The sequence below is a fragment of the Castor canadensis genome, chromosome 1, assembly GCF_047511655.1.
Source record: "Castor canadensis chromosome 1, mCasCan1.hap1v2, whole genome shotgun sequence".
In the NCBI taxonomy this organism is placed as follows: domain Eukaryota; kingdom Metazoa; phylum Chordata; class Mammalia; order Rodentia; family Castoridae; genus Castor; species Castor canadensis.
The window spans coordinates 169,007,624-169,034,726 of record NC_133386.1 but is presented as its reverse complement, the minus strand read 5'-3'; the positions used below and the strand labels follow the sequence as shown (position 1 = coordinate 169,034,726).

Genomic DNA, 27,103 nt, shown 5'->3' with positions numbered 1-27,103 from the left:
TTATTTGACTAAGATGGCCAAATACTGTTTATCTGTAATGTCCCCCCCACCCTACCAATCTTGAAAGTCTGGTTTTTCACATTTAATCCTCCAAACTAACTAGGAGTTATTTTTCTGGAAGAAATAACTTTTTTACAGAAATAACCAATTATCCAGGAACCAACGACTGGATAGTTATCATAAATGAGTATTGGCCTTTGTCAAAAGCTTTTCAGCATCTATTGAGGGTTGCACTAATTGATTTTTGAGTGTTGAAGCAGCCTTGAATACCAGGGACAAAGCTCAAGTGGTCATGGAATATTATTTCTCCTATACATTGTTGGGTTTGATTTGTTAATGTTTTGTTAAGGATTTTGTTCATGACAGAGATTAAAACAATTTTTAATGCAACAAATATTTACTGAACTCTATGATGCATTGTCTGGCACTGTTTCTAGCACTAAGGATATAGCAGAGAACAAAACAGACAAAGCTTTCCTTCCCTCACAAGAATAATTCATGTGAAGTATTTTTTAGGCCTGGCACTTCATATTAGTAGCTGCTATGGGGTGGTATCTGAGACCCAAAGGAAATGGGGGAGTAAGCTATTTGTGTGTCTGGAGAAACACTGTGCCAGGCAGAGGGAACAGCAATGCTAAGGCCCCGAGGGGCAGCTTCCTTGGAGTATTCCAGGAATAGAAAGGAGGACAGCACATTTGAAGAGAAGTGAGCATGAAGACGGGGAGACGAGGAGAGACATAAAGTGGAAGGCAAGATCACACTAGCCTGTGAGTCACCATAAGGACTTCAGCTTTTACAATGAATGGTACAGAAAGCTATTGCAGTTTTGTTTTAAGAGCAGACTTTCAGGAGTTGATTTATAATTAGCTATTATTATTATTATTATATTTCCTAATTAGATATACCTAGCACATAGCAAAGCTGTTGAATATAGCATATTAACTCCACAGTGATGACAGTAATAGCTAATATACATGTAACACTTATAAAGTACTAGGCATTTTACACTGGTTAAGTCACTTATTCTTTTCAATAATCCTTTTACAGATGAGCAAATTATAGTGTAGACAGACTAAGCAATGTCCAAGGTATTATAAACAGAAAGTTATAGGTCTGAGATCTTGAAACTTGGGGCAAGCTTACTGAATTCTCTGTGAATCCTCTTTAGTTGCATTATCTGACAATAGGACAGTTTGGTTTTTGCCTTTCTAGTTCTTACAATACTTACTTTTCCTATTTTTTTTGGATGGGGGATATTGTTAATCTGTATAGCATCTCTAGGAACAATGCTAAGTAGCATTAGAAAGTGGATACTCTTATTCTTGACTTTAGTAGTAACATTTCTAAAATTTTACCACTAAGGAAAATGTGTCTTGGTTCCCGATGTTGCCCTTTATGAGGATAAGAACCTCATTATGTTCACTTTCCTAGAAAAGAGATTTTTAACTATCAAGAATGAGTGCTGCATTTTATCACTTGCTTTTCTTCATCATGATAAACTATTCCTTTTTTTAAGTTTTTTTCTCCTTTTATTTTATTGTTTTTACATTTACTTACATGTGTATACATTGCTTGTATACACTGACTTCCCGGTCACCTTCCCATAGTGGCCTTTGTCAGTTTAAGATTACTTTATTCTCTCCTCTACAGTGGGCACATCAAATACTTTCAAGTTTTATGTTTCCTTCCCGTTCCCTATTTCTCCTGTATGCGTTCTCCCCTTAGTGTGTGATTCATGCCCAATAATATTACAGAATTGTTTTAGGTCTATAATCCGCATATGAGGGAGAACATATGATTTTTGGCCTTCTGAGCCTGGCTAACTTCGCTTAGGATGATGTTCTCTAGTTCCATCCATTTACTTTCAAGTGACAAAATTTCATTCTTCTTTGTGGCTGAATAAAATTCCATTGTGTATAGATACCACATTTTCTTGATCCATTTGTCAGTAGTGGGGCATCTTGGCTGTTTCCATAGCTTGGCTATTATGAATAGTGTTACAATAAACATGGGTGTGCAAGAGCTTTTGTGGTAACCTGTGTCCCATTCCTTTGGGTATATCCCTAGAAGTGGTATTGCTGGATCATATGGCAGACCTATTTTTAGTTTTTTAAGAAGCTTCCATGTTTTCTGTAGTGGTTGAACTAGCTACATTCCCACCAGCAGTGTGTGAGGGTTCCTTTTTCCCCCACATTCTCATCAGCATTTGTTGTTGTTGGCGTTCTTGATGATAGCCATTCTAACAGGGGTGAGGTGGAATCTTAGTGTGGTTTTGATTTGCATTTCCTTTATGGCCAGGGATAGTGAGCATTTTTTCATGTGTTTTTTGGCCATTTGGATTTCTTCCTTAGAAAATGTTCTGTTTTGTTCAGTTGCCCATTTCTTTATTGGTTCATTGATTTTGGGGGATTTTAGTTTTTTGAGCTCCCTGGTTACTATTCTGGTTATCAGTCCTTTGTCTGATGTATAGGTAGCAAATATTTTCTCTCACTCTGTGGATGGTCTCTTCAATTTAGAGACCATTTCTTTTGTTGTGCAGAAGCTTTTTAATTTCACATAGTCCCATTTGTCCATCTTTTCTCTTAGTTGCTGGCCTGATGGAAATGATAAACTAGTCTTGCTTTTCTGAGAAATCCTACTAAGTAGTAGAACCAGCAGCAATAGTAGTTTATATGAATGTGTGTGCATATATATATGAATAAACTGCCAGGTTCCATCTGACAGTTTTATTTAGGATTTATATACCTACAATTGTGAGAGATTACTATAGCTTCCTTTTCCTATATAGTCCCTGTCTAGTTTTGATGATACTTGCTTTTAAAAACAGCTTGTCCTTCTCGTTCTCCTGTATAGGTTTTGTAAGAGAGGAATTATTGAAAGTCTTAACATAACTATATTTTGTGTGTATATATATATATATACACACATATTTTTTTTTTTTTGTGGAGAAGACTCCTGATGGATGTAGTATATAATCGTTAAAGGTAGCATTGTTAAAGGTCAGGCAGTAAGGGGTGAATGAGAGAGGATAATGACTAGGTTAATGTTTTAGGTGTTAGAATTCATGACAGGCATTGAGATAGGAAACAGTAGAAGGGTAGGAGATAGGTGTAAAGTGACTGACTAGTTTTATTTATTTTATGTTTCATTTCACGTTTTTTTGAGGACCATCAGATGAAGATATCCAAGAAGCTGTCTGAGCCTGGAAAAAAGACCATGCCAGGAGACAGAGTCTTGGTCTGTGGTTCATTGATTCACTACATTTTATTCATTCAAAAGTATTTACAGAGTGTTTATTCAGTGCTGGGTATGTTGCCTTTCTCTTTTTCTTCTAAGTTAAGCCTTTCTGACAGGGATGGCAGCATTTTCCCTCTACTAATGCTATTAATGGCAACTATGCTGTGCTTCTCTTCCTGACTAAAGTTTTCTCTCCCTCTCTGTCTCCCAGATTTTCCAAAAAGAAGAGCTGGAAGAAGACACATGACTGCTGGGGTCTGGAAAGAAGATCTGTGTGTATTATTTGAAATTAGTTTCAAAGTTGGAATAGTGCCGGACATAGGTAAGAACTCAGTGCTGGAAAAGACTTCAGCCTTTAAAGGCTTTATTCTTGGCCACAGCCAGGCCAGCTTTACAAGTAGGTGCTGAAGCCACTTTTCACTTGTCCAGGTTAGAAAGCCACCATTAAAATATACATATTCCTCTGAGGGAATATGTGTAGAGTAGATGTGTAAAGTAAATACCTCTCTAAGACTTAACCTCATACATAAAAAAAAGATATGAGGACTTGGTCACTCCCTAGTTCTTTCAGCCTGTAAAATTTCATATAATTTCCTAAGATACTGATGAGATATTAAATACTAGAGGCTGAACAATTCTTTGCTGTGGAGATCTTTAAGAAAAGGCACATTCTTTCTGAATACTTCAGTTTCAAAAACGTATGTGCCTAAATGTGAGGAAAGGAAAGGTGAATCACAAATATAGGGAACTAAGTGTGTATTTGGAATCAAGCAGCTAGGGAAATCACAGAAAGACAGAGCCTAGATTTTTACCACAGAAGACATTTAAATGAATCCTGTAAGAAACAAACCATCAGGAAGCTATTCTGACAGGAAGGAAAAAATCAGAAATTATACACTTCTTACTCTTTCAGGACTTTGAGGAATTGGGTAGAAAACAGAAAATGTAAAGTAAAAACACCAACTGAGAACACAACACATTTTATGGAAGAAAAGCTTTGTGGAAGTGAACTGAGCAACATGACAAGTGCAGCATGTCACATCCATCTAGGTCAGGTTGTACCTTTGAGCAAGACCATCAAGGACTCTAACAACTGTTTGCATCTCAGGTCGCCTGAGGGAAAGACCTCTGGGACAGGGGGAAACAGATGCTTTTGAGTGAGAAAGTTCGCAAGGGCTAAAAAGGAAGCAGTTGCTCTTCCTGGAGGCTCTGGTGTCCTGAAAAACCAAAGAAGTTCCTCCAGAGTCTAGAAAAAGCCCTACTGCAACCATGAGAGCCTATGCTTCCCACAGTGAGGCTAATTTCCTTCAATACTTTACTCCGTGTCTGAAATAGAGCAACAAAGCTGGAAGAAAACAACCCTCTTTCAAGAGTACTTCCATCAACATCATGCAAGCCTTAAAGGTTTGGAGAAACAGACAGGGAGCCCAGTCAATGTTCAATAAAAGCATCGATTTAGTTTTGTTTTCTAATTACAGGAATTACTATGCAGTTATACTTATGCATTTAGTTTTTGGAGTATTTCTCCTTGTCCAAGAAGAGAATCACTCATAATTCCTTTCTATTTACATTCCACAAAATGTTTAAATGTACGGAAAAGCCTCCAAATTCCAGTGATAGAATATAAATAGAAGTTAAATGATGGATGTTTAAAAGATCGTTTGTTACAATTAGAAATCACTGAAAGAGGAAGAGCTTGGGAATCATAGGGGTGTGGACATGAATTAGAGATTTAGGTCCAAGTTGCTGGGGAAGCATCTCCCTAGTAAGGCCAGTGTGACTGTGCAGGGCCATACAAAACAGCTGCATTTTAATCCGATTTTCCTTTAGTCTCCATAGCCTGTGTCTAAGTTTTGTTAATGATTTATTGGAAGAGACTTTTATGTATCTTTTATTCCTAACTTTTAACAGAACTTTTGATGCTTTGATAACCTAGACTTAAAATAGCATCCCTGAGCCTTTTCTCTGCTTCCATCAGTATGTCCTGTATACTTCTTCCATACTAATATTTCTTAATGCTGCTTTTAGTGTATTGCAAAGATGTTACATTCTCCATATTCTCCATGACTTTCAAGACATTCCACAAATCATCCCATCCCCATATAGCTTTTTCCAGAACAAATTTTCGTCAGTCAGGCTGTTTCTATACTGTTTCCAAGTATGTGACTGGCATTCATTCCTCCTTGCTTTTACTTGGATTTTTCTCTATCAGGAAGATTCCTCTTTTAATGGCCTTATACTTACCCTAATTTCTACAACACTCAAGGTTTGGCCAAGTTTCAATACCTTCCCTTTTTCTAGACCTAGCTGAACTGTCTTTGCTGAGCCACAATCTTAACTTCTCTGCACAATCTTACACTTTATTATGTGTGACTGTGTTGTAACTTCTTGCCTTTTCTGTCCTACCTTATTGTAAGCTCACTAAGGGTAGAAGACATCATGTGAAAAAAGATACCAACAATATTTATAGCCTAGTGTTTATTAAAGTAAATGTCAGCCAGTAATTTATACTATAAGAGTTTGGTTTACTGTCTGCTTAGCAAGCACAAGGCCCCTGAGGTTCAAATTCCAGCACTTCTATCCCCCACCCCCCAAAAAATCCTGATTTACTTTGCTATGGGGAAATTTATTTAGATGTATAGAGCAAGAGTTAATATTAATAACCACTGTGAAGGAATACAACTAAAAAATCTTCATGGCAGAAAAAGAAAACAGTTGGAGGATGTTCTAAAATTATCTTCAGCAACTTATTTCTAAAAGGAATTGTAATATGCAATTATAAAATATTCTGCTTTACATATTATAAGAAAAGCTCTTTTTTGGATATATGCCAAATACAGTTTTAAGTAATAGTTTTATGCTTTAATATGTTATGACTTCACACTAACTTATCTCCTAACTTTACTTTCCACTACCTGGTTCCTAGGTTGCTTGCAAAAAAATCATCAATCATTGTTGAATATGGGACTCTCTGTTGCCATGCACTCTGGAGAACACTACAAAGAGAAGCAGCCATGTTTAGAGCACCTGTCCTGGTGACATGCTATTTGGGGTCATTAAAAAAAAAAAATTTGAGAAGATTGTTTTGCTATTTTGCCTAGGCTGGTCTTGAACCCCTGAGTCAAGTGATCCTCCTTTCTCAAGCTCCTGAGTGTTAGGATTCCAGGCATGCATGGGGTCACATTTAAGACAACCACCACTTTTCTCGGGACCACAGTAACTTATAGCAATATCATGTCTCCCAAGAATGGCACATTACCTTCTCAATGTACTTCAGTTTTGGCTGACTGGAGAATGGCTACCTATACCTTTGGGGTAACTTAAGGTTACCCTATATGAATTTGATTTAGGCCATGAAAACTAATATAAGTTTATCATATACATATTTTATAAAATTCCATCTAGTCCTTTCCCCTCAATTTTATAACAGAGAAATTTTCCTTTTAAAATACAACTTATGGGCTGGTGGAGTGATTCAGGTGTAGAATGCTTGCCTAGCAAGAGTGAGGCCCTGAGTTCAAGCCCCAGCACTGCTACATAAATAAATAAATAAATAAATAAATAAAATTTTAGGGCCTGGTGGAGTGGCTCAAGTGGTACAGGGCTTGCCTAGCAAGAGGCCTTGAGATCAAATCCTAGCACCACCAAAAAATGACAAAAAATTAGAATACAACTTAAGCCTCTTTTCCACCTTCCCTTTCCATATTTCTGAGTCTGCTGCCTGCTTTTACTCCTGTGCTTCCCCTATGATAGGGATCATTCTTTCTTTTTTTTGGTGAGACTGGGGTTCAAACACAGAACTTTGCAATTGCAAAGCAGGTGCTCTACTGCTTGAGTCACATCACCAGTCCATTTTACTCTGGTTATTTTAGAGATAGGCTTTGGCAAAGTATTTGCCTGGGCTGGCCTTTAACCATGATCCTCCTGATCTCAGGATTACAGATGTGAGCCACTGGTACCTGGTGGGAATCACTAAATTCTCTTAATCTAGTTACTTGAAGCTCTCAAATCACCCTTCCTGATACCCGGTCCCCCAGTTCTTGTACAATCTTATGCCATCCTCACACAATTCTGTCTGCTAGCATTAGAATTAGCACTTGTGCTCTCTCCCTCCATGTCTTTCCTGTTTCACTGTAAGCTCTTTAAAAGAGAAGGTTATATTTATTTTTCTCATTGCTCTGGATGAAGTGAGTAGCACACGTATTTAAAAATGTTAAAAAGAAAGAAAATCTGTTTCTCCAACTCAAAGTCCAGATCAGTTTCATTTAAAGAAATGAAGAGACTGACTGCCTATAACCATCAATCTCAAGGTCCATTTCCCTATTTCATATTTGTTGGCAGTATAGAAGCTGTTGAAGAAGAATCTTAAACTACATCAACATGGATATTCAATTCAACTCCACTACGACTAACCTTTTAATATTATTCATAATGGTTTATGTAAAAATTACAGACAATCTGCCTCTGTTATTAAGGCACTATACACTATAACTGTATCTAAATGACTCAGGATAAAACACACATCAAACTGTTTTGCTGAAATCAGCTGATGTAGTTGAACACTTATTGTGTACTATTAAACAGTCGGCACATTTCACATCTTTGGCATGTAAAAGCCAAATGGATTTAGGCTTATGATGTTTAAATGATGCCAATGTGTACTTCTCACCTTCTTAAATATATAGAAATTCCTTAGGATGACAAAAAAAATCTACCCTCTGTGACTAAAATGTGCCAACAGTTTAATGGTACATGGAAGCATTACTGGAAAAACTTGAAGGGAAAAAAAGATCATTTTCTAAGTATCAGACTAAGGCCTCAGAAATGAAAATGAATTACAGTTCTGGAAATTATCTGGTGAACTTTAGGCCAGACAGCCAAATCTGATAATTCAATATAAATTTTAGAATGACTGCTATATAATTTCTTTTACTTCCTGTCCTCTGGATATAATACTGACTTTCTTAAGGCTTCTCTTGGTAACCACATTTGTTGTTTCAAAGCTGCAGAGCAAAGCATGTCTATGAAGTTGGAAAGAAAAAGATTTTTGATATTCATTTTCAGAACTAGGGTGCTAGTAGTAATGATTAAGCAAACAGGGACTCTGAACAAATATTCAGATAAACAATGCTGCATATATGGACTATTTGGAAGGTTTGATAACAACTATGTGAAGTGTGGTTTGCTTGTCTGGCAAGAAAGTGTTTGTTGTGCTCAGAGAGAGGAGGAAAGTACAGCAGGTGATAAACATAACCCAAGATAGCATGAAGTAAATTTGCAGTACTTGAATTTTATTAATTATTGGTATTTTAAACTTGTTCTTTAAAAATATATAGGTTTTGGTTCAAAAATAATTGCAATGTAGCATGAATTTAAACGAGGGTCTGTAATCATTATAATTAAAATGAAAATATTAAATCTAAGAAGTACTATGTTCTACTTATAATAGTTTTTCACTATTAATAGTCTTGAACACCGGTAAGAGAGCTCAGAAGTATTATGAACATATAGTACATGTTGAGAAAGCAAATTTTATGCATTTACCACAGGAAATCATACTTGAAATAACTGTGAGACTGAACAAATCACAAATAAACTGCTAGCATTATGTCTTCTTTGTCCATTATTCCGTTTGTTTTTTGCAGTGCTAAGGATTGAACTCAGGGCCTTGTGCACGATAGGCAAGTGCTCTACCACTGAGCTGTATTCCCAGTCCTTGGTTTTTTGAGACAAAGCCCCACTATGTAGCTTAGACTGGCTTCAAATTCTCAATCCTACTGCCTCAGCCACTCTAGTGTCTGCATCACAGGCATATACCATGCCCAGCTGGAATTGCTTTCTTAATTTTCTTTTTGATTGTTCAGTGCTAGCACACAGAAATAAAATTAATTTCTGTATGTTGTCCTTTTCTATACGGCAACAGGGATGAATTTGCATGTTACTTCTAGTAGTTTGTGTCTACATCTGTAATCTTCAGTTTTCTACATACAAAATCATGTCATTTCAAGCAGAGACAATTACTTCTTCCTTTCTGATTTGGATGCCTTTGTTCTTCTGACCTAGTTGCTCCAGGTAGGGCTGCCAGTACAATATTGGATAGAAGTGGCAAGAGTAGGCATCCTTGCCTAGTTCCTGATGTCAAAGGAAAAGCTTTCAGTTCTTCACCATTGAATATGTAAGCTGTGGGCTTCTCATATTTGGTCTTTATGTTGATGTCACTTTATTTTACTCGTAGGTTAGTGTATTTATAATGAAAGCTTGTTAACTTTTGTCAAATTACTTTTTTGCATAGATTGAAATGATCACGATTTTTATCCTTTGATCTGTTAACTTGGTGAATCACATTTTTTGTATGTCAAACCAACATTGTATTATAAGGATAAATCCACTTTGTCATAGTATATGACCTTTTCATTACGCTGTTGAACTCAGTTTACTACTTGTTTTTTTTTTTTTCTTGGTGGTACTGAGGTTTGAAATCATGGTCTCATACTTGCTAGGCAGGTGCTCTAACACTGGAAGCCATGCCTCTAGCCCTTTTGGCTTTATTTCTTGAATAGGGTTTCACTTATTATTATTTTTTGCCTGGGTTATCCTTGACTGAGATCCTCCTATTTATGCCTTCTGCGCAGCTGGGATGCAGGTGTGCACTACCATGCCTAATTTATTGGCAAAGTTGGGGCCTCACTACCTTTTTGCGTAGGCTGGCCCCAAACTGTGATCCTCCTGATCTCTGTCTCCCAAGTAGCTAAGAACCATGGCCCCCAGCCTTTCAGTTTGCTAGTTTTTTAAATGAGGATTTTTGCATCTATATTCACCAGAGATAGTGGCCTGCAACTTTTTTTTTTTCCTGTGGTGTCTCTTCTTGGCTTTGGTATCAGAGTAATGCTGGCCTCCTAAAATGAGTATGGATGTGTTTCCTCCTCTTCAATGTTTTGGAAGAGTTTGAGAACTGGCATTAATTCTCTTAAAAGTGTTTGGTGGAATATACCAGTGAAGCCATCTGGTCCTGGGATTTTCTTTGTTGGCAGGTTTTTGATTATCATTTCAATCTCCTTACTAGTTATAGATTTGTTTAGATTTTTAAAATCCTTCATGAGTTATTCTATGTAGGTTATATATTTCTAGGAATTTATACCTTTCTTCTACTTTACCCAATTTGTTACCTTATAAGTTGCTTATAGTAGTTTCTTCAAATACTTTTTTTTCTATAGCATCATTTATAATGTCTTGTCTTTTACTTCTGATTTTACTTGAGTCTTCTTCCTTTTTTTCCTTAGGCTAGGTAAAGGTTTGTTACTTTTGTTGAAGTTTTAAAAACACCAACTTTTAGTTTTGTTGATTTTTTTCTATTGTCCATTTCATTTATTTCTATCCCAGTCTTTATTATTTCTTTCTTTCTACTAACTTTGAGCTTAGCTTTGTAGTTCCCTGATATGTACAGCCAGCTTGTTAATTTGAGATGCTTCTCTTTCTACTTCTCTTCAGTGCTGGGGATCTGACCCAGGGCCTGGCACATGCCTGGCAAGCACTGTATCTCTCAGCTACATTTCCACCTTCTTCCTTCTTCTGTTAAATGTAGGTGTTGGTTGGTATAAACTTCCCTTTTAGTAGTCCTTGTTGCATCCCTAAGTTTTCATATGTTGTGCTTTCATTTAATTTGTCTCAAGATGTTTTCTAATTTCTCTTTTCATTTCCTTGACACATTGACCAATATGTTTAAAAGCATACTGTCCAATTTCCACGTTTGCAAGTTTTCCTTCTGTTATTCATTTACTTATTTTTATTCCACTGACATGGGAAAAAATACTTGGTATGGTTTCAATTTCTTAAATTTGTTAGGATTTGTCTGTAATCTATCTTAGAGAATGTTCCATGAATGCTTGAGGAGAATGTGCATTCTGCTCTTGTTGAGTAGAATATTCTATATATCTGTTAAGAATACTTGGTCTACTGTGTTGTTCAAGTCCTCTTCCCTTGTTGATCTGTCTGGATATTCTACCCATCATTGAAAATGGGGTATTGAAATCTACTCTCATTCTATTGCTATCTAATTCTTTTAGTTCCTTTAATATTTGTTTCATATGTTTGGGTGCAAACATGTTTATATATTCCTGGTAAATTAATCCTTTCATCAGTTAAGTTTATTACATATATTAATCATTATACGTCCATTTATTTCCCCAGACATGGGAAGTTTTGGGCCATTATTTATTTAAATAATGTTTTGCCCCCTTTTCCCTTTCTTCTCCTTCATGGACTCCAGAATTATGAGACATAAATTTCTATTGTTTACAAATTACGCAGTTTGTGGTATTTTGTTATAGCAGCACTTTTAGAGTTAAGACACCTCCTGAAGACCTGGTAGTATCATGGGGAGGGACTCTGGCAAGAGAGTGCTATGCATTTTCTTATCAGCCTAGATGCAGCTGTTTCTATGCTTTCTTGGGAGCCCCTTAACTGGTTTCTGGATTTCTCACAAAGGGATTGGTCCATGAATTGTTGTTGAAGAAGTGTTTCTGTGGGAGGAAAGAGGGTCTGAGACTTTTCTTAAACTGGTCTTTTTAATAAAATAATCTTGCTGAAGATAGATAATCCAATGCCAATCTTACGGTGATGAATTATATACAGACAAAATAGAAGAAAATGCAAGCATTTTAAGAAAAAGCTCTCACTCAGAGTTCATCACCACTTACTTATAACCAATATGATAATTCTGATTAAGCCCACTGGTTGTTTTGGAAATGACTGAGTGTATAAGGATGCCAGTCAGTTTTTTGACTGTAGTAGTAAAAGGATCAGTTTATTAAATAGTTGAAGTAGCTATTTATATAAAAAGCCACAAAGCTATCCCATTGAATACCACAGTAACCAAACAAAAAATAGAAGAGCATAAGCAAAAAAAAAAAAATCTGTTTTGAGATTTGAAGCCCAATTCCAATATGCTCATATTAATGTCTATTGATTTTATTTGACTTTGTATTGTGGATTATGTTTTACATTTCACTCTAAAAGTGATTATTTATCTATTATTGTTTTGAAACATCTCTGTTAGGTAAAGCCTGAGGAAATGAACCCATATATATTTTTATTGCTAAGTTAGTACATAGATACTAATTGCGGAAACAATCTGTTCAGAGACCGTGGAGCATTTGTACTGACTGTTAATGTGTAGTACAGCCATTATATGTCTTGTAAAGTATCTGAAATATACTACAATTATAACATTCTTAGCTCTTATAAATGAACAACTATGTTCTAGTGTAAGGTGGAATTATAATATTCTGTTTTGCTGGTTAAATTTTTTTTTTTGCATTTTAATGGGTTTCATTAATCCTTTGAATTTTCATAGAAAATAAATACCAAGAATTGAGATTTTTGTCATCTAACTGGTAAGACTATTCTCTGCTTTAATAAAAATGAATTACTCTATAACTTCTTTCTGTCTGTTAGGAAGCAATTCAAACAGAAAACCCAATTTACCTTTCTAAGATTCATGGAATGATTTATCACGAGGAAAGGAGGTCATACTGTACCCTTTCAATCTAACTTTAATTTTGGTTTCCAAACAATCTATATCTCCTTCTAGGTTAAAAGCACTAAAAGTACACATGAATGCTAAGGAAAATCTTAAAATTTCCTGAAATGCATTAGCCATTCTATTTATATAACAAATATCTTGTTTGTTTATGATGGTCTACATCATTAATCTAGATAAATAAATGCAGAAGTGAAGGGAGCTAGGTTTGCCGTGTTGTTCATTGCCCAGCAACCAATGGTCACAACTGTTTTTCAGCAGGGCAGCAAAGCTTTAGAGCACTTGCAGCATATGCTACTTTTTATACCAATACTAACTCAGGCAGGAAAGCCTAAGAACTCACCTTTGCTATGGTTAACAGGGAAAGTTTAGGGTATTTACTTTTCAAGAGTTTTCCTTTCCTAAAATGTTTCTGGGTGTCCCAGATAGTACCAGAAGTTTTTTAACAACATGCATATGTTCTAAATACTTAATGTTTTAACTAAAGTATAAATGCACACTAAATTAATTACATGCTTTCCATTCTTTAAGAACAATTTGATGAACTATAAAATTATAACAGTAATGTACTCTTATAATATAAAAATGATATAACATAAATATATGTATAAAACAAAACCTGAAAGTATCCTTCCCTATTTCTAACTTCTTAGTTCCATAATGAAGTAACCATTCTTCCTTTTAACAGATCATATATTTTTCTTTATTTAAAAGCACTTTCAGAATGAGTTGCAAATAATTGTAAATCTTATCACAGCAACAAAAAACCCCTTCAAAATAGTTTATAAATGACACATCAAAATATGCATGTAATGATAAAATAAAATAAAAAATTTTCTGTTAATATTTGAACACTATTAAAAGACAAAAAATGGCTTTCTTTGTTTTTTGTTTTATTTTGTTTGTCTTGCTAGGTAGCCTAGGCTGGCCTCAAACTTCCGATCCTTCTGTCTCAGTCTTCTGAGTGCAGGGATTATACACGGGCACCACCATGCTTGGCTTGCAAATGGCTTTAAACACCTATTTTCACTATTATTCTATTGTTGGAGGTAAAGCTGATTTCTTTTATAAGCTTTGTTTATAAACTCTTTAAAAATATAATATTTCATGCTTTATTTAAAGTATTAGGTACTACTTTTTAGGTAGATGAGCCTTTGAAATAGGAAAAAACATAGGTATATGAATAAGATATTATTTTTCACCTCATCCAATCATTCTGCTCAACAGATGTACACTTGGAGTTCCTATTCTCAATGTTCAGTGGTATGCAGTGTCTGTGCTACAAAGAAGTAGGAGATAGTATGCTCTTTCTAGCGTCAATTTGCACTATGACCAGTAAAGCCACTATCTTTCCGAGTTAGTTTCATTATTGTTTAATTGGGCATGGCTACGCCCTCAAAGGCAGAGCTTACTAGTCTTTGGTATTCTTTGGTAGATACAGTAAAAAATATAAAGACAAGACAGTTATATTTACTATATACACTGAAAATTTGTAATTATGTAGAAGGGAAGAGTAAGAGTAAACACAGTAGCTTTTGTGGCTAGGTCTTCTAAGGAGTTTGGAATAAGTTATAAACAAATGGAAAAGTCATTTAAGATTCAATAAAAGTGGTTATTCTTTAAGGAGGAGTGCTTTCTTAGAAAGAAAGAACATGAGAACTGACTTTCCCAAGTCCCCGGTTCTTCTATAAAACAGCTACCTTGAGACAATAAATCAACATCTTTAAGTCTCAAATTTCTTATAAAATGTAATTTATATCTGCTCCCTTTAATATAACAATTCTTTAGTTAGCAGTTATTATGTATAATAATATAACGAATGAGACAAAGCTTTCCTGATTACTCTCCCAAACAAAAACTTTTACTTTGTTTACTCACTTCAAAGTAAAGAGCACTCTAAAACTAAAGCTCTTTTTCATCAGAGCCCAAAGGAGAGAACACAGATCCTGAGGTTTCTTAAAGCCAATGTAGGAGATTATTATAAAATTATGCATTTTGAGCCGTTTTTGGTCTTCTGTTACAAAAAGATATGTCATTTTGAATACGAGACAAAAACCAAGCCTCAAAAGATACAGCTAAAGTCAGAGAGTTCAAGAACAATTTCTCTACTAAGAAACAGAGCTCATCATAAGTTGTGCTTTTGTTTTTTATTATTTAAGATGAAAAATATAATGTTAATGTACAAAACATATGAATCTACTCATCATATAAGATGGCTTGGTGATTCCCAGTGTGGTTTCTGGAATACTGATGTCCACTTGATAGTAGTTCAAGTCATGGTGGCAAATGCTGTTTTTTTTTTTTCCCTTTAGGATTTTTAAGATGGACTTAAGTATGATCTCTATGCTGTTATTTCTCAAATTTATTTACCAGAAAATCCCTTGTTGATTTGGAACATCTCACAGAGCTGGTGTCACATAGCATGCATTTGGAATATGCTGGCATATCCTGTCCTAGAAGATTAGTCACCAAAAAATTACAAGTAATCCCGATACTGCTTACATTCTTTCCTTTTCCACATGCTCTCTGGCCCCCCGTTTTTCCTGTTTCTTCCTTTTAAATTGTGAGAATCCTATTTTTCTGGTCTCTTTTCTTCCACTCTCTTTTGTACCTTGCCTAAGAGTAAACTTCCTCAAAGTCTCCATTTTTCACAGCTCATCCTGCTGAAAAGCCTTTCCACTATACCCAGATTTAGGTTCCTTAATTTTGGCCTCAAAAAAACTCCTGATCTGATGTTCTCAGTCTGCTTTTCTGGTCTTATATCCTGCTTTCCCACTGCAACCAACCAACCAACGAACAAAACCACCTCCCCTCCCCATCACCACATAAAGCTTACTCACTTTCCCCAAATCTGCTCCCTGATTTTCCAAATCTCACCCTCTGTTCATTATTCTTTTTGGCTGAAATATCTTTTCATCAATCCTATTTATTTTGCCAGTGTCTACCTGATATATCTATCACCCTCCTTCATTAAGTATTCTTGGAATCTTAGCCTTTATTTAAAGGGCAAAGAAACTAATATTTAATTTTTTCTGCGTGCCAAAAGTTTCTCATGGACTTAGCTCTCCATCAAATACTATTGCTTCTATTAGCATATAACTATGACAACATGGAGCATGGACAGTAATAGTGGTTTTTTTTGGTCTGGTGCTAGGGATTAAACCAAAGACCTCACGCATGTTAGGCAAACACTCTACAATTTGACGAGCAATGCCTCCAGTCCTTTTGTTCATGGGATAGGGTTTTTCTAACTTTGCATGGGCCCTGAACTCATGATTCTCCTGCCTCTGCCTCCTGAGTAGCTGGGATTAGAGGTGTGTTCATGTGTGTGCATGCTGGGTGAGAGTGGCAGTTTTATTATTCTTGGCAGGATGGACCAATCCTTGACAATAATAGCAATTAAATGAGGTCCAAAGAGGCCTCAGCAATTGGGTCCAGATACTTAAGTGTGACAGAAGTGTGTCTTTTACCACAGCATCACCCCAACCTCCATATAAGAAGTTTGTGAGGGGGGAACAAGAGTTATGGGGCCACTGGTCTTTGTGGGAAGTGCAGTGTTTGTGGTATGAGGAGATCCTATTCCTGAAACTGGTTTCAAAGGTGCCAATAGGGGACCAAGACATTAACTCAAAGGCTGACTATGCCTGCAAGATGAAAAAAAAAAACTGGAATTCTATTCCTTGTTCAGTATCTATTTAGGCAAAGAACGTTCTGATCTGTCCCTGTGCCTGTATAGCAGGGCAGAGAGAACTGGAGAGAAATGGAAGGGCAGAGAGAAGAGACAGTGGTTGAGCAGCCTGCATATCCAGTTTTGCCTGGTGAGGATGTCAGAAGTTTCGGTGGGACAAGACATATAAATTATACTTGAGTTAGCTTGCTAGCATGCTACCCAAGGCGGTGACCTGACTGTTGAGGGAAATTCATCAGCAAGAAGCTGGTGAACATATCACTGTGGGTAGTGGAGGAGGTGGAACTCTTTACTCTGACATGAGAAAACTGCATAGATGTGGAGGCCCTGAAGGGGCATCTAAAAATTCATGTATCTTATCCTTGAGAGGGCCAGAGGTCTCAAGGTAGTCAAAGAAACAGACATAATCAACAGAGGCTTGCTGGGTAAAGAAATACATGCTGTGTGTCCACTGTTTTTTCCTGGGCCAACTAACTGGAGAAACTAGGTCTTACAAAAAGGAGTGAGAACCAGAGTCTTCAGACCCAGACTGTTCTCCAGTCTTAGACCATCTCATACAGTGAAGATCCTAGATCAAGTTTGCATTGGGTAAATGGTGGTGATATTTTAACCTATATTTAAGGTTTATTTATGTTTTTAGGGGTACTGGGATTTGAACTTAGGGTCACACACTTGCTAGGTAGGTGCTTTACCACGTGAGCCACTCAGCCAGCCCTGTTTTGTGTTGTGTTTCTTCAAGATAGGCTCTCATGAACTATTTGCCCAGGGATGGCTTCAAAAGGTGGTCTTCCTGGTTTCTGCCTCCTGAGTAGATAGGATTACAGGTCCTCAGGGACCTGGCTGAGGTTTAATTCTTAAACAATATTGAGTTTTAATAAACAAGTGACCTCAAATCTGTAGAATATGGCAAAGATACAGTGATGGGGCAGGAAAATATTTGATAAAGCACAGTTGAAAAGCTACCAGGGATTGAATTCCATACTAAATTGGCTAAACAACATTGGCCTTGGCTCTTTTGTATGGTACCATACTAAACTCAGGAATAAAAGAAAATCAGCAGAAAGTCACAGCCTCTGGTCTGGCCATTTGCAAATTTCAAAATAAAGTTAATTTGAGTTAGTAGGATGCATCTTTTGGTGATTTAAACACACAGGTGTCAAGGAATCTCATTGCACACTATTTTTGAATTTTACTTTGAACCAGCAATCCTTCTTTTATAGTTGAGTGACGATTTTATAATAGCAAGTTCAACTAAAATAATAGTTTTAAATAGTAATTACGATTAAAATGAAATGGCTGTAGTCAACATTAGCATTTATACAAAGAACATGAAACCACCTTCAGTAAGGGAGATAAAAAATAGTCAGCAGTAAGGTAGATGCTCGTTGACACCTTCCTCCTTTCCACATTTTTTCTCTTCTGGGTCCAGCTTTCTCAAGGAGGGGTCTAAGCATACACCAAGAATATGATATAGGTGCCCAGTAACTTCGTTGTCCAGCATGACCCAGTGCTTTCATTAATTAGTTGCATAACCTTGGGCAGGACAATGGGGGAATGGAGTCTAATGGCTGCAATACTCAGCCACAGAAGGCTTTAAGATGTCACAATTCTAGGAATAGCCACAAATCCCTTTTGCTTTTCTACTTACCCTCTCCAGCCCTTTGATACAGACATCATTTATTTGATGGTTCTTTTGATATTCTAATTAGATCAAGACAGCAGTCTATTAAGGTACCTGCAATCAAATAGGATTTTATCTTCTAGAAATTTGCTTTAAGACAAAGCCTCCAACAGTGCACTGTTTATAAATGCAATTTGCTTTTTCATTGGATGTCTAGGGTATTCACTCCTCTTATAGTTCTCCAATAAGAATCTCCTGGAGCCAGACTGCCAGGGCTTGAGTTCTTAATGTGCCCTTTACTACAAAGTGAGCTTGGTTACTTCATCTGTAAAATGGGGATAATGATGGCACATACTTTGTAAGTTCTTTTAAGGATTAATGAGTTAATACATGCAAGGTGCTTAGAAAAGTGCGTGGTATTACCATAATTTTATTATTTATGCATAGTTTTGATCTATCTTGCAGGCATGGTCAATTTCATGGGCACCAGAGCCCTGTGCTTAGATGGCCTGGCACTTGGAGTTTAATAATCTGTGATTGCTGTCATGAATTGCTCTATAATTTTATCTTTGTGTTCACTAGGTAAAGTCTTCTGGGACAGTGGAGCATTTGTGGGGAGAAGGGGGGGGCTGGCTAATATTTAGTCCTGTCTCCTGGCCTCCCAGGACAGGTACTTTACTGCCTGCTCTGTCATCCCCTGATGCTTCAACACCCAGAGGTCTCCTATTGTCTGCCCCAATACAGGGCCTGGGGCAGGGGTAGATTGGATGCACGTCAGGAGAGGAAACCTGGCACCTGATGGACTATTTATGTCCCGAGACCTTTGAAATCTGTGTTCTGAGAGTTTCCCTGTGCCTGAAGAAGGACAACCTTAATTAGTAACTAAAAACACCAGCACAGGTCAAGGGAGAGACCTCAGAAGAAAGGGAAAAGTTTAGTGTCTTGGTAAGCTTAATGATGCTTTTCTTTTTTTTTTGAATAGGAGGACCTGCATTTCCATTTTCTTTTGCAAATTATGTAGCTGTCTGCCCGAAAGGTTTATTTTCTTCCACAGAAGACTTTTTACAATAGGTCCTTTTACTAGGTTTTATTACTGAGAAGTCACAGATGATAGGCTATTAAACTATCTGAATATAGACAATGGTAATTGTAGACATCATACATGAATTTTGAAATGAATGACTCTGATTTAAAAGATTTATATGTTTAATATTTCTGGATTTTCATTCTTTTGAATCCATGTAGTGGAAATCAAGTACTACCTCCTTCTTCCTGAATTTTTAAGTCTTAATCTATTAGTGCTTTAGATAAATAAGTAAACATAGAAAACAAATGACAACAAAAATAATACTTTAAATGTTTTTCTTTGTGGGTGTTTTATTTTTCTCACCTTAAAAGGCCAGGCTGCATAACTGTGCTTTTATTTGAGGAACATCTTAATTTTTAAAAATATTTGAAATACAATATATGTTTATAATATAATAATGATATAAATTTACAGTTAAATTATAATTTTTACCCACAATTTGAATCAATAACATTTTCCACAATGATATTATGGAAGTTGTTGGCAATGGGACTGTGTCTTAGCTGCTTTAGTTGTAAGAGAATTGCAGGGGTCACTAGAAAGGGCCATGGTATCAGTCAGACAGTAAGCAATAAACACCCTAGCATTAAGATAGTTCACAAGTTACTGACAATTACTAAAACCTATACAGGCTGAGAGATCAAGCCTAACAGAAGCACATAAAAACAAAACCAAATAGTACCAGAATTCTATGAACTGGATACGTTTTTAGTTTGATCAACATTTCAGTTTGTTTTCATTTCAGCATTATTCTCAATTGAAATAGTTCATCTGAGAAGTCATTTGCTCATTTATGTTTTCTGATTGATTAATGTCCCTTGGGCGTTGCCAAATTTAAATTTGCTACTCCCCAAATTCCCCGCAAGACTTGCCACTTGTTCAAAAGTATGTTGAATGAAAGAAGGCAAATCCAGATTCCAGCTGAGCAGCTGGGAAGCATCAAGCGGGTTGAATGGAAAATCAGGAGTTGAGTGCACAGTTTTAGAAAACAATTTTTTTTGAAAAAAAAAAAACAAAAAAAAAAGCTAAAAATTTTAACAAACCTAAAGCAGTTTTGTGGCAGACTACTACTGAGACATGTAGCTATAACTTGTATTACAGTCCATAGTATTATGTTTTGTTTGATGGCAACAGGTTAAGATTGAAAAGCACCTATTTGCAAAAGGCATCTTGGCATTAAATAGATTTATATGTGCGGACATGTCAAAAGCCTTGAGACAGAAACTTCAGAACATTCTCATGAATGCTGAAAGGAAGTCACTGACTTCATATTAGCTCAAAACTATATCTTTTGAGGGATAGTATTCAACCAAACAAACAACAAAACTGGCAAAATCTGAGTATGTACTCGGAAGTGAAAGCCTTTAGCAGAAAAAAATGTCAGTTTCCAATGATGCCAAATTTCGGATAAGAATCAAAGACTAAATACAAACCAGGGAACAAGACACATTTTGAATAGCCATTTGGACTGATGGGGCCATGTGAGCAGTGAGCAGCAGCCCCGCTATCTGCACCATGATCACACACGCCTCTGGCCTGACTTCTATGGCTGGGCAAGAGAGCAAGGAAAACATGATTTCATTCCATCTGCTACTTGGCACTTACCTTCCTTTTGCTTTATCTTACAGTGTGAATCTGCTCAGGTCCTGGTGTTCTTTCCAACTTTTCTTCCTACCTGGGCTTCTTGTTTCTTAAGACCAAGGACTCTGCATGGACTGTCATAGTACCAGCCAGTGGATACTGCAGAAGGACATTTTAAATGCTCACTTCTTCTAAATAGCCTCAGTTGATTGGCTAGTACTCTTCCCAGTTATGGTATAGTGAGCCCAATTTTGCCAGAGGACTTAAAATTTTATAAAGCTCTATAATTCTTTAGCAATTAATTATTTTATCTTTTTGTTTGTTTGGCCTGACAGTAGTACAAAGGTGCTGGAGTGTATGTCTGCACCAGCAGGTTACCATTTCAGTGTAATTCAAGCAAAACAACTTGAAAAACTGCCAAACTATTTTGGGACTGGGCAGATGATAGTGACCCTTCATGATTTCATGGATAATGTAAACAGGGAACATTTCTGAGGTCAAAAAAAAAAAAGAAAGAAAGAAAAAAAAATTGCCTAGGGAGAAAAATGAGGTACAAGATTTTTGCTGGGGTAAAGAGCATTTTAAATGGAGATCATCTCTTGTTTACACATCAAGGTTAGAGTTTCAGTTTTTCCAATGGCAAGATTTGTGTTAGTTATGATGATCTGTCTCAAAGATTTGACTTTGCAGTCATGGAATTGTGGTATAGTTTTGTGCCTAATGTTTCCCTTACGCCTTTTTTATCATCAGGAAATTACATAATTATTTAAATAAAAATGGGTGATGCCTTTGTTTGTATATCTTCACTTCATCAAAACTATGTCAGAATACTTAAATCAGAAAAATGCTTGGGGAAAAAAAAGAACCTTTTAGTTAGGGTCTCGTAACATAGTGTAGGCTGGTCGGGAACTTGCTATATAGTGCAGGCTAGCTTTGAACTTCCCGTTCTCCTACCTCTGCCTCCCAAGTCCCAGGATTATAGGATTACCCCTCTCCCCCTTTAAAGACCATTTTAGTGATTGCACAGTGATGTTTCAATATGATTTTTCTCAATCTTTTATCGTGAAAATTATAAACATATAAAAGTTAACTTCTAAACACACATATAAAATTACCTAGATTGCTCAATTGACCTTTCTTTACACTTGCTTTATCATTTCTCTCAACATCTAGACATTTATCCATCTATCAATCTATTAAATCTATTTCAAAGTAAGTTGCAGATACCAGTACACTTTATCCCTAACTACTTTAGCTTTCATACCATTAGCTAGAATTCAATATGTGTTCAAGGTTCATTTTTTTAATAAGGCAAGTTTATTGGGATATAATTAACATATCATAAAATTCACCCTTATGGCTCTTTTTTTACATCAAAACTTTTAGTGAAGACAACATGGAATATTTTTCCCCCTCTGTCATTATAATATGTGTCAGATTTGAATACTTGTGGTTTTCAGATTTTATAACCCTGTATAAGTTTTGTGGCAATCAAATTTTCAAATTTGGAAAAGACCACATAGCTTTCCTTCAACTTGAATAAAATCAGAAATTTTATTATTAAAAGATCAGATAACATAATTGTAAACCTAATTTTCCAACCTGAGTCATAAAGACAAAATGATATTTCATCTATAATCACTCTACAAGAACTGTGCCACAGCAGACCATGGATATAAATACTTCAAAATACCACAGTTTTATAGCTATTGACAGGTACAGATTGTGTTTCTGATAATAAGAAACTCTACAGCATCATTTGCTCCACATGTTCTTGAACAACGTGGCCTTGTTGCCCCACCATCAAGTAGTAGGGTTTAATTCTCCCCGACTTGAATCTGGGGCGGGGACTGAGGGTTGACTTTCTAGTCAATAAAGTAGAATAGATGTGATGTTTTATTGCCTTTGAGGATGGCTCAAAAGGCAGTGTAGCTTCTAACTTTTTACTAGGTATGCTTGCTTTTAGAGCCCGGAGCTGTTAACCACTATGTATGAAGAAGTCATAATGAGGAAGCCCAGCCTACATGGAAAAGCTATGCACAGGACAGCTTCTGCTGAGGTTATGCTGACAGCCAGCATAGAACACCAGACATGTAAGTGAAGATGCTCCTTGTTGATTCCAACCTTCAGCCATGTGATCTCCCCAGCTGAGCACCAACAGTGCATCCAAAGAGTACACTTCCTATATCCTAACCACACTGTTGACCCATAGAAGGCTTGAATGCAACAAAATTATTTTACATCGTGAAGTTTTGGGGTAGTTTGATATACAATAACAATAACTGAAACATTCTTTTTCTTCCTACTACCTTGTAAAACAAACCAAAAAGACTATAGTTTTATAAAGAAATATAATTTTTCTTTGGCAGATATATTTGTATATAGAAAATATATTATAAAATACTACCTCAGATGGTTAGTATAGGTTCTCTATATAGGTAGGCAGAAATTTTTATATACTACTGCTCTTAGAATTTCATGGCATTTGTCTGTCAGTTATACTGCTAGTTACCTATATTAGGGAATATATAGCTTAAACTAACATATAAAGGAGGAGTTTCATTTGAGTATAAGTTTAATGTGAGTCAACTATTGATACAGTTACCAAAAAAAACCCTCTAATATATTCTTACGTTCAAAACCAGAAGCATTATACTAGAACAATGGACTCCTTTGGTAATATAGCAAAGCCTATGAACCTTTTTTCAGAGTAATACTTTTGAATGTATAAAACAAAATATACTAGATTACAAAAGAAACAAATTGCACTGAAATGTCAAATAATAATCTCATTTCTACATCTGTACTTTAAAATTAGCCATTGAACAACAAGAATAGAAATGGACCTAATATCTACCAAAGGAAATGAACATAAATAATACTCTGAGATACTGGTAAGAATTATGCTTTCCTACAAAAAAATCTGAGATTTCTGCTGATGACAATGTCATGGTGGCTGCTAATACTACTGTAGATTGATTGATTAATAAGAAAGTGCTAAATTTCAGTAGAAGGTTAGTGAAAACGAAGATGTAAATTTCTCTTCTTTGAACCTCTAAACTCTATACACAGACCCCTTGTCTTTAAATATCTTTAATTTCTTTGTTTATCTATTCCATGGACATATGGTATGTGCGAGCTCCTCATTTATTTCCTTTTTGTGTTGTTGCCTAATTAAGAAGTTGGGGAGAAAGTTTAGAATAAAAGATGTATGAGACTCCAGGTTCGGGTGGTTTCTTATATTTGGAATTGTGTATTATCTTCTTACTCATCAATAAAATCCCATCTCTTACCCCAGGCCAAGTTCAAGTCCTACTTTTATTATGATCCGCAATGATTTTTCATTTCTCTAAACTTCTACCACACTTAGAATCACTTTACCCTTATTTTAATACTTAGTTTCTTTTTCAACCACTGTCAGTTTTGTCTCCTTACCTAGCCCAGGGAGGTTTAGTAATGGAAAGTATTTGCTTTTTATATTACATAAAGTTAGGCACATGGTGGACCCTTGATATCTCCCTGTATAATGCCCATCCTATTGGTAATGTCCAGCTGTGCAAATCAACTATTCTGCTGTGGGAAACTGAAATTACAAGTATTCTTTTTCACTATCACTGTCAACTACAAGGGACCGTTGAAGTTGGGCCATACATGGTATATCCTTGATACTAATAATAACAATTACGTGACACTTATCATGTGCCAGACTTGTTAAGCCCTTTGCATATTCATTTAATTCTTTTATCAGCCTCATGATGCACTATATTTATTCCCATTTTATAAGTGACAAACTGAGGCACAGGTAAATTATTTAGTAGATGGACTTAGAAAGTGGGCATTCTTTTCCAGAGCCAGTGTACTGAATTACTATACTATACTGCTACTCATGATAATCATAAATTTAGGAACTTCTTGGCGATATTTGTAACTTTAACACAAAATCACTGGTTTGACAATTAGACCTTCTGCTAAAGTCCTATATCCCTTGAATGGGTAACCATTAACTCAGCCCTTTTACTGTTTGAATTTTATTACAATAATAGCAGCTACCATTTACTGACTGCTTGCCATGTGCCAGATTCTAGGCTAAGTGACTTAATATATAGTTAATCTTTATAATAACACTATGAGGCAGGAAAGGGAAACCTAGGCTCACACATAAGTGGTGAAAGATTAAGCAGTAAAACAGCAAGGACTCTAACCTATGGCTGTTTAACTTCAAAATCCATGCTTTTATATACTACATTACACTACTTCCCATGTTTTTGTCTTACTTCTGGAACTAGATTTTAATTTCTTTGAAGGCAGGGATTATGTTTTATACTTGATTGTCAATTTCATAATATTCTGACTGTCTTGATTCTAATCAATACTGAAAAATACTTCTTGTTTTGATGGATAAAACTGACAATTCAGAGAATTCAGCCTGGTGTAGTATGAAGACACTGGGATGTTTTGTTAACTGTATCTTTGTTTTAGAAATTTACCTAAAGTCTTCCTACTTCAGCTTGTCACTAAAAGAGAAATACAGCTAACTGCAGGGCTGTTTAAAGGTTAAAAAACAACAATATCTGGAAAATATTCATTATAGTGTGTTATACAGCAAGTAATAAGTAAATGCTAGTTCCTTAGTGCCTTCTTTGAAACACAATTTTTTTCCCATGTTCAAAATAGCTGGTTTTAGGTACAATTTTGTAAAAATTCTTACATTTGGTTGTGCAGTAGTTATGCTTTATTGTATTTAGTCTAACTTCTTCTCAAATTCAGCAAAATTGATAAATATTAGCTTATTTTAAATCTGGGAAAGAATTTCCATCTGAGCCAGTGAAATAGTTCTGAGCCTACGGTCTGTCAAAGCAGTTACCGGTGAGCAAGTATGAAAGAAATGTGCGGCAGACAGAATAATGGCACTCTAAAGAAGTCCACATCACAATATTTGGAACCTGAGATATGTTATCTTACATGGTAAAGGGTAATTAAGGATACAGATAGAATTAGGTTGTCAATCAGTTGACCTTAAAATAGGAAGACGGTTTTGGTTCATCCAGGTGAGTCAAATGTAATCATAAGGGTCCTTAAAAGTAAAAAAAGAGTAGCAGAAAGGAGAACCAGAGAGATGACAACATGAGAAGGACTTTGCCCAACCTTGGTGACTTTGAAGATGGAGGAAAAGGCCATAATCCAAGGAATGTAGGCAGCCTCTAGAAGCTCAAAAAGGCTACAGGCTCCAGAAAGAAAGCAACTCCATTAACACATGTGGTTATCTGAATAACAACAGTGATATTTTCTTGATTGTCCTGGGTATAGGAAGTCAAATAAAATGCAATATGGTAAACTTCATCATTATATATCCATTATTTTTATTTTTAATTAGCTGGGTTAGAGACAGAATTTTTTCTTTGCAATTCATACTTTAGTCACTAAGATGTTCTTTTATTTGTGAACATGACCAGAGAATTGTCAGGAAAGAATTTTAATTACAAGGGGAAGGATTTTTATTTAGATAAACAGACAGTATTTTTGATACTGCCATTATAGCATCAAAAATGTTTCCTTTAGGCCAATTAGTACTAAAATGTATTGCCTAGCTGTCAAATCCTTGCATTGCACCAAACACTCAAAATGAAACTTCTGATTAAATCATACCAGTTTTTTCTATACTATCATCATCGAATCTCTTCCTATGTCAGCTCTACTCTGCCTGGAATGATCTTCTTTCTCTTTTTCTCTGCCCATTCAGCACAAACTGATCTCTAAGCATTCAGGATTATAATCTGTAACTGCATTTTAGCCTTTATTGTAGATAATAACATTTACTACTATATTGTTGGTTACTGTTTCAGATTCATATGTTTTTTAGCAACACCACGAACAACAGGTGTTGGCAAGGATGCGGGGAAAAAGGAACCCTCTTACACTGTTCGTGGGAATGTAAACTAGTAAAACCACTCTGGAAAAAAATTTGGAGGCTGCTTAAAAAGCTAAACATTGATCTACCATTTGATCCAGCAATACCACTCTTGGGGATATACCCAAAAGACTGTGATACAGGTTACTCCAGAGGCACCTGCACACTCATGTTTATTGCGGCACTATTCACAATAGCCAAGTTATGGAAACAGCCAAGATGCCCCACCACTGACAAATGGATTAAGAAAATGTGGTATCTATACACAATGGAATTTTATGCAGCCATGAAGAAGAACGAAATGTTATCATTCACCGGTAAATGGATGGAATTGGAGAACATCATTCTGAGTGAGGTTAGCCTGGCCCAAAGGACCAAAAATCGTATGTTCTCCCTCATATGTGGACATTAGATCAAGGGCAAACACAACAAGGGGATTGGAC

The 27,103-nt window shown here is 36.0% G+C and overlaps 1 protein-coding gene and 1 long non-coding RNA gene across 9 annotated transcripts in view; one reads left to right on the top strand and one right to left on the bottom strand.

Annotated features, from left to right (window-relative positions):
- The window catches only part of Elp4 (elongator acetyltransferase complex subunit 4), a 234,602-nt gene that overhangs the window by 26,642 nt on the left and 180,857 nt on the right, over positions 1–27,103 (bottom strand). The window contains exon 10 of one of the 8 annotated variants that reach the window (XM_074043629.1): positions 12,502–20,911. The exons of the other annotated variants lie outside the window; for them this stretch is intronic. Within the exon in view, the coding sequence (XP_073899730.1) occupies positions 20,843–20,911 (69 nt within the window). The 3' untranslated portion in view covers positions 12,502–20,842. Of the gene's footprint in view, positions 1–12,501; positions 20,912–27,103 lie in introns of those variants that run through there. 8 annotated transcript variants of the gene reach the window in all.
- LOC141411495 (uncharacterized) overlaps positions 1–27,103 on the top strand; it is a 108,815-nt gene that overhangs the window by 13,744 nt on the left and 67,968 nt on the right. The window contains exons 2-3 of the long non-coding RNA XR_012436286.1: positions 3,449–3,559; positions 22,719–22,845. This is a non-coding gene — a long non-coding RNA (uncharacterized lncRNA). The remainder of the gene's footprint in view (positions 1–3,448; positions 3,560–22,718; positions 22,846–27,103) is intronic.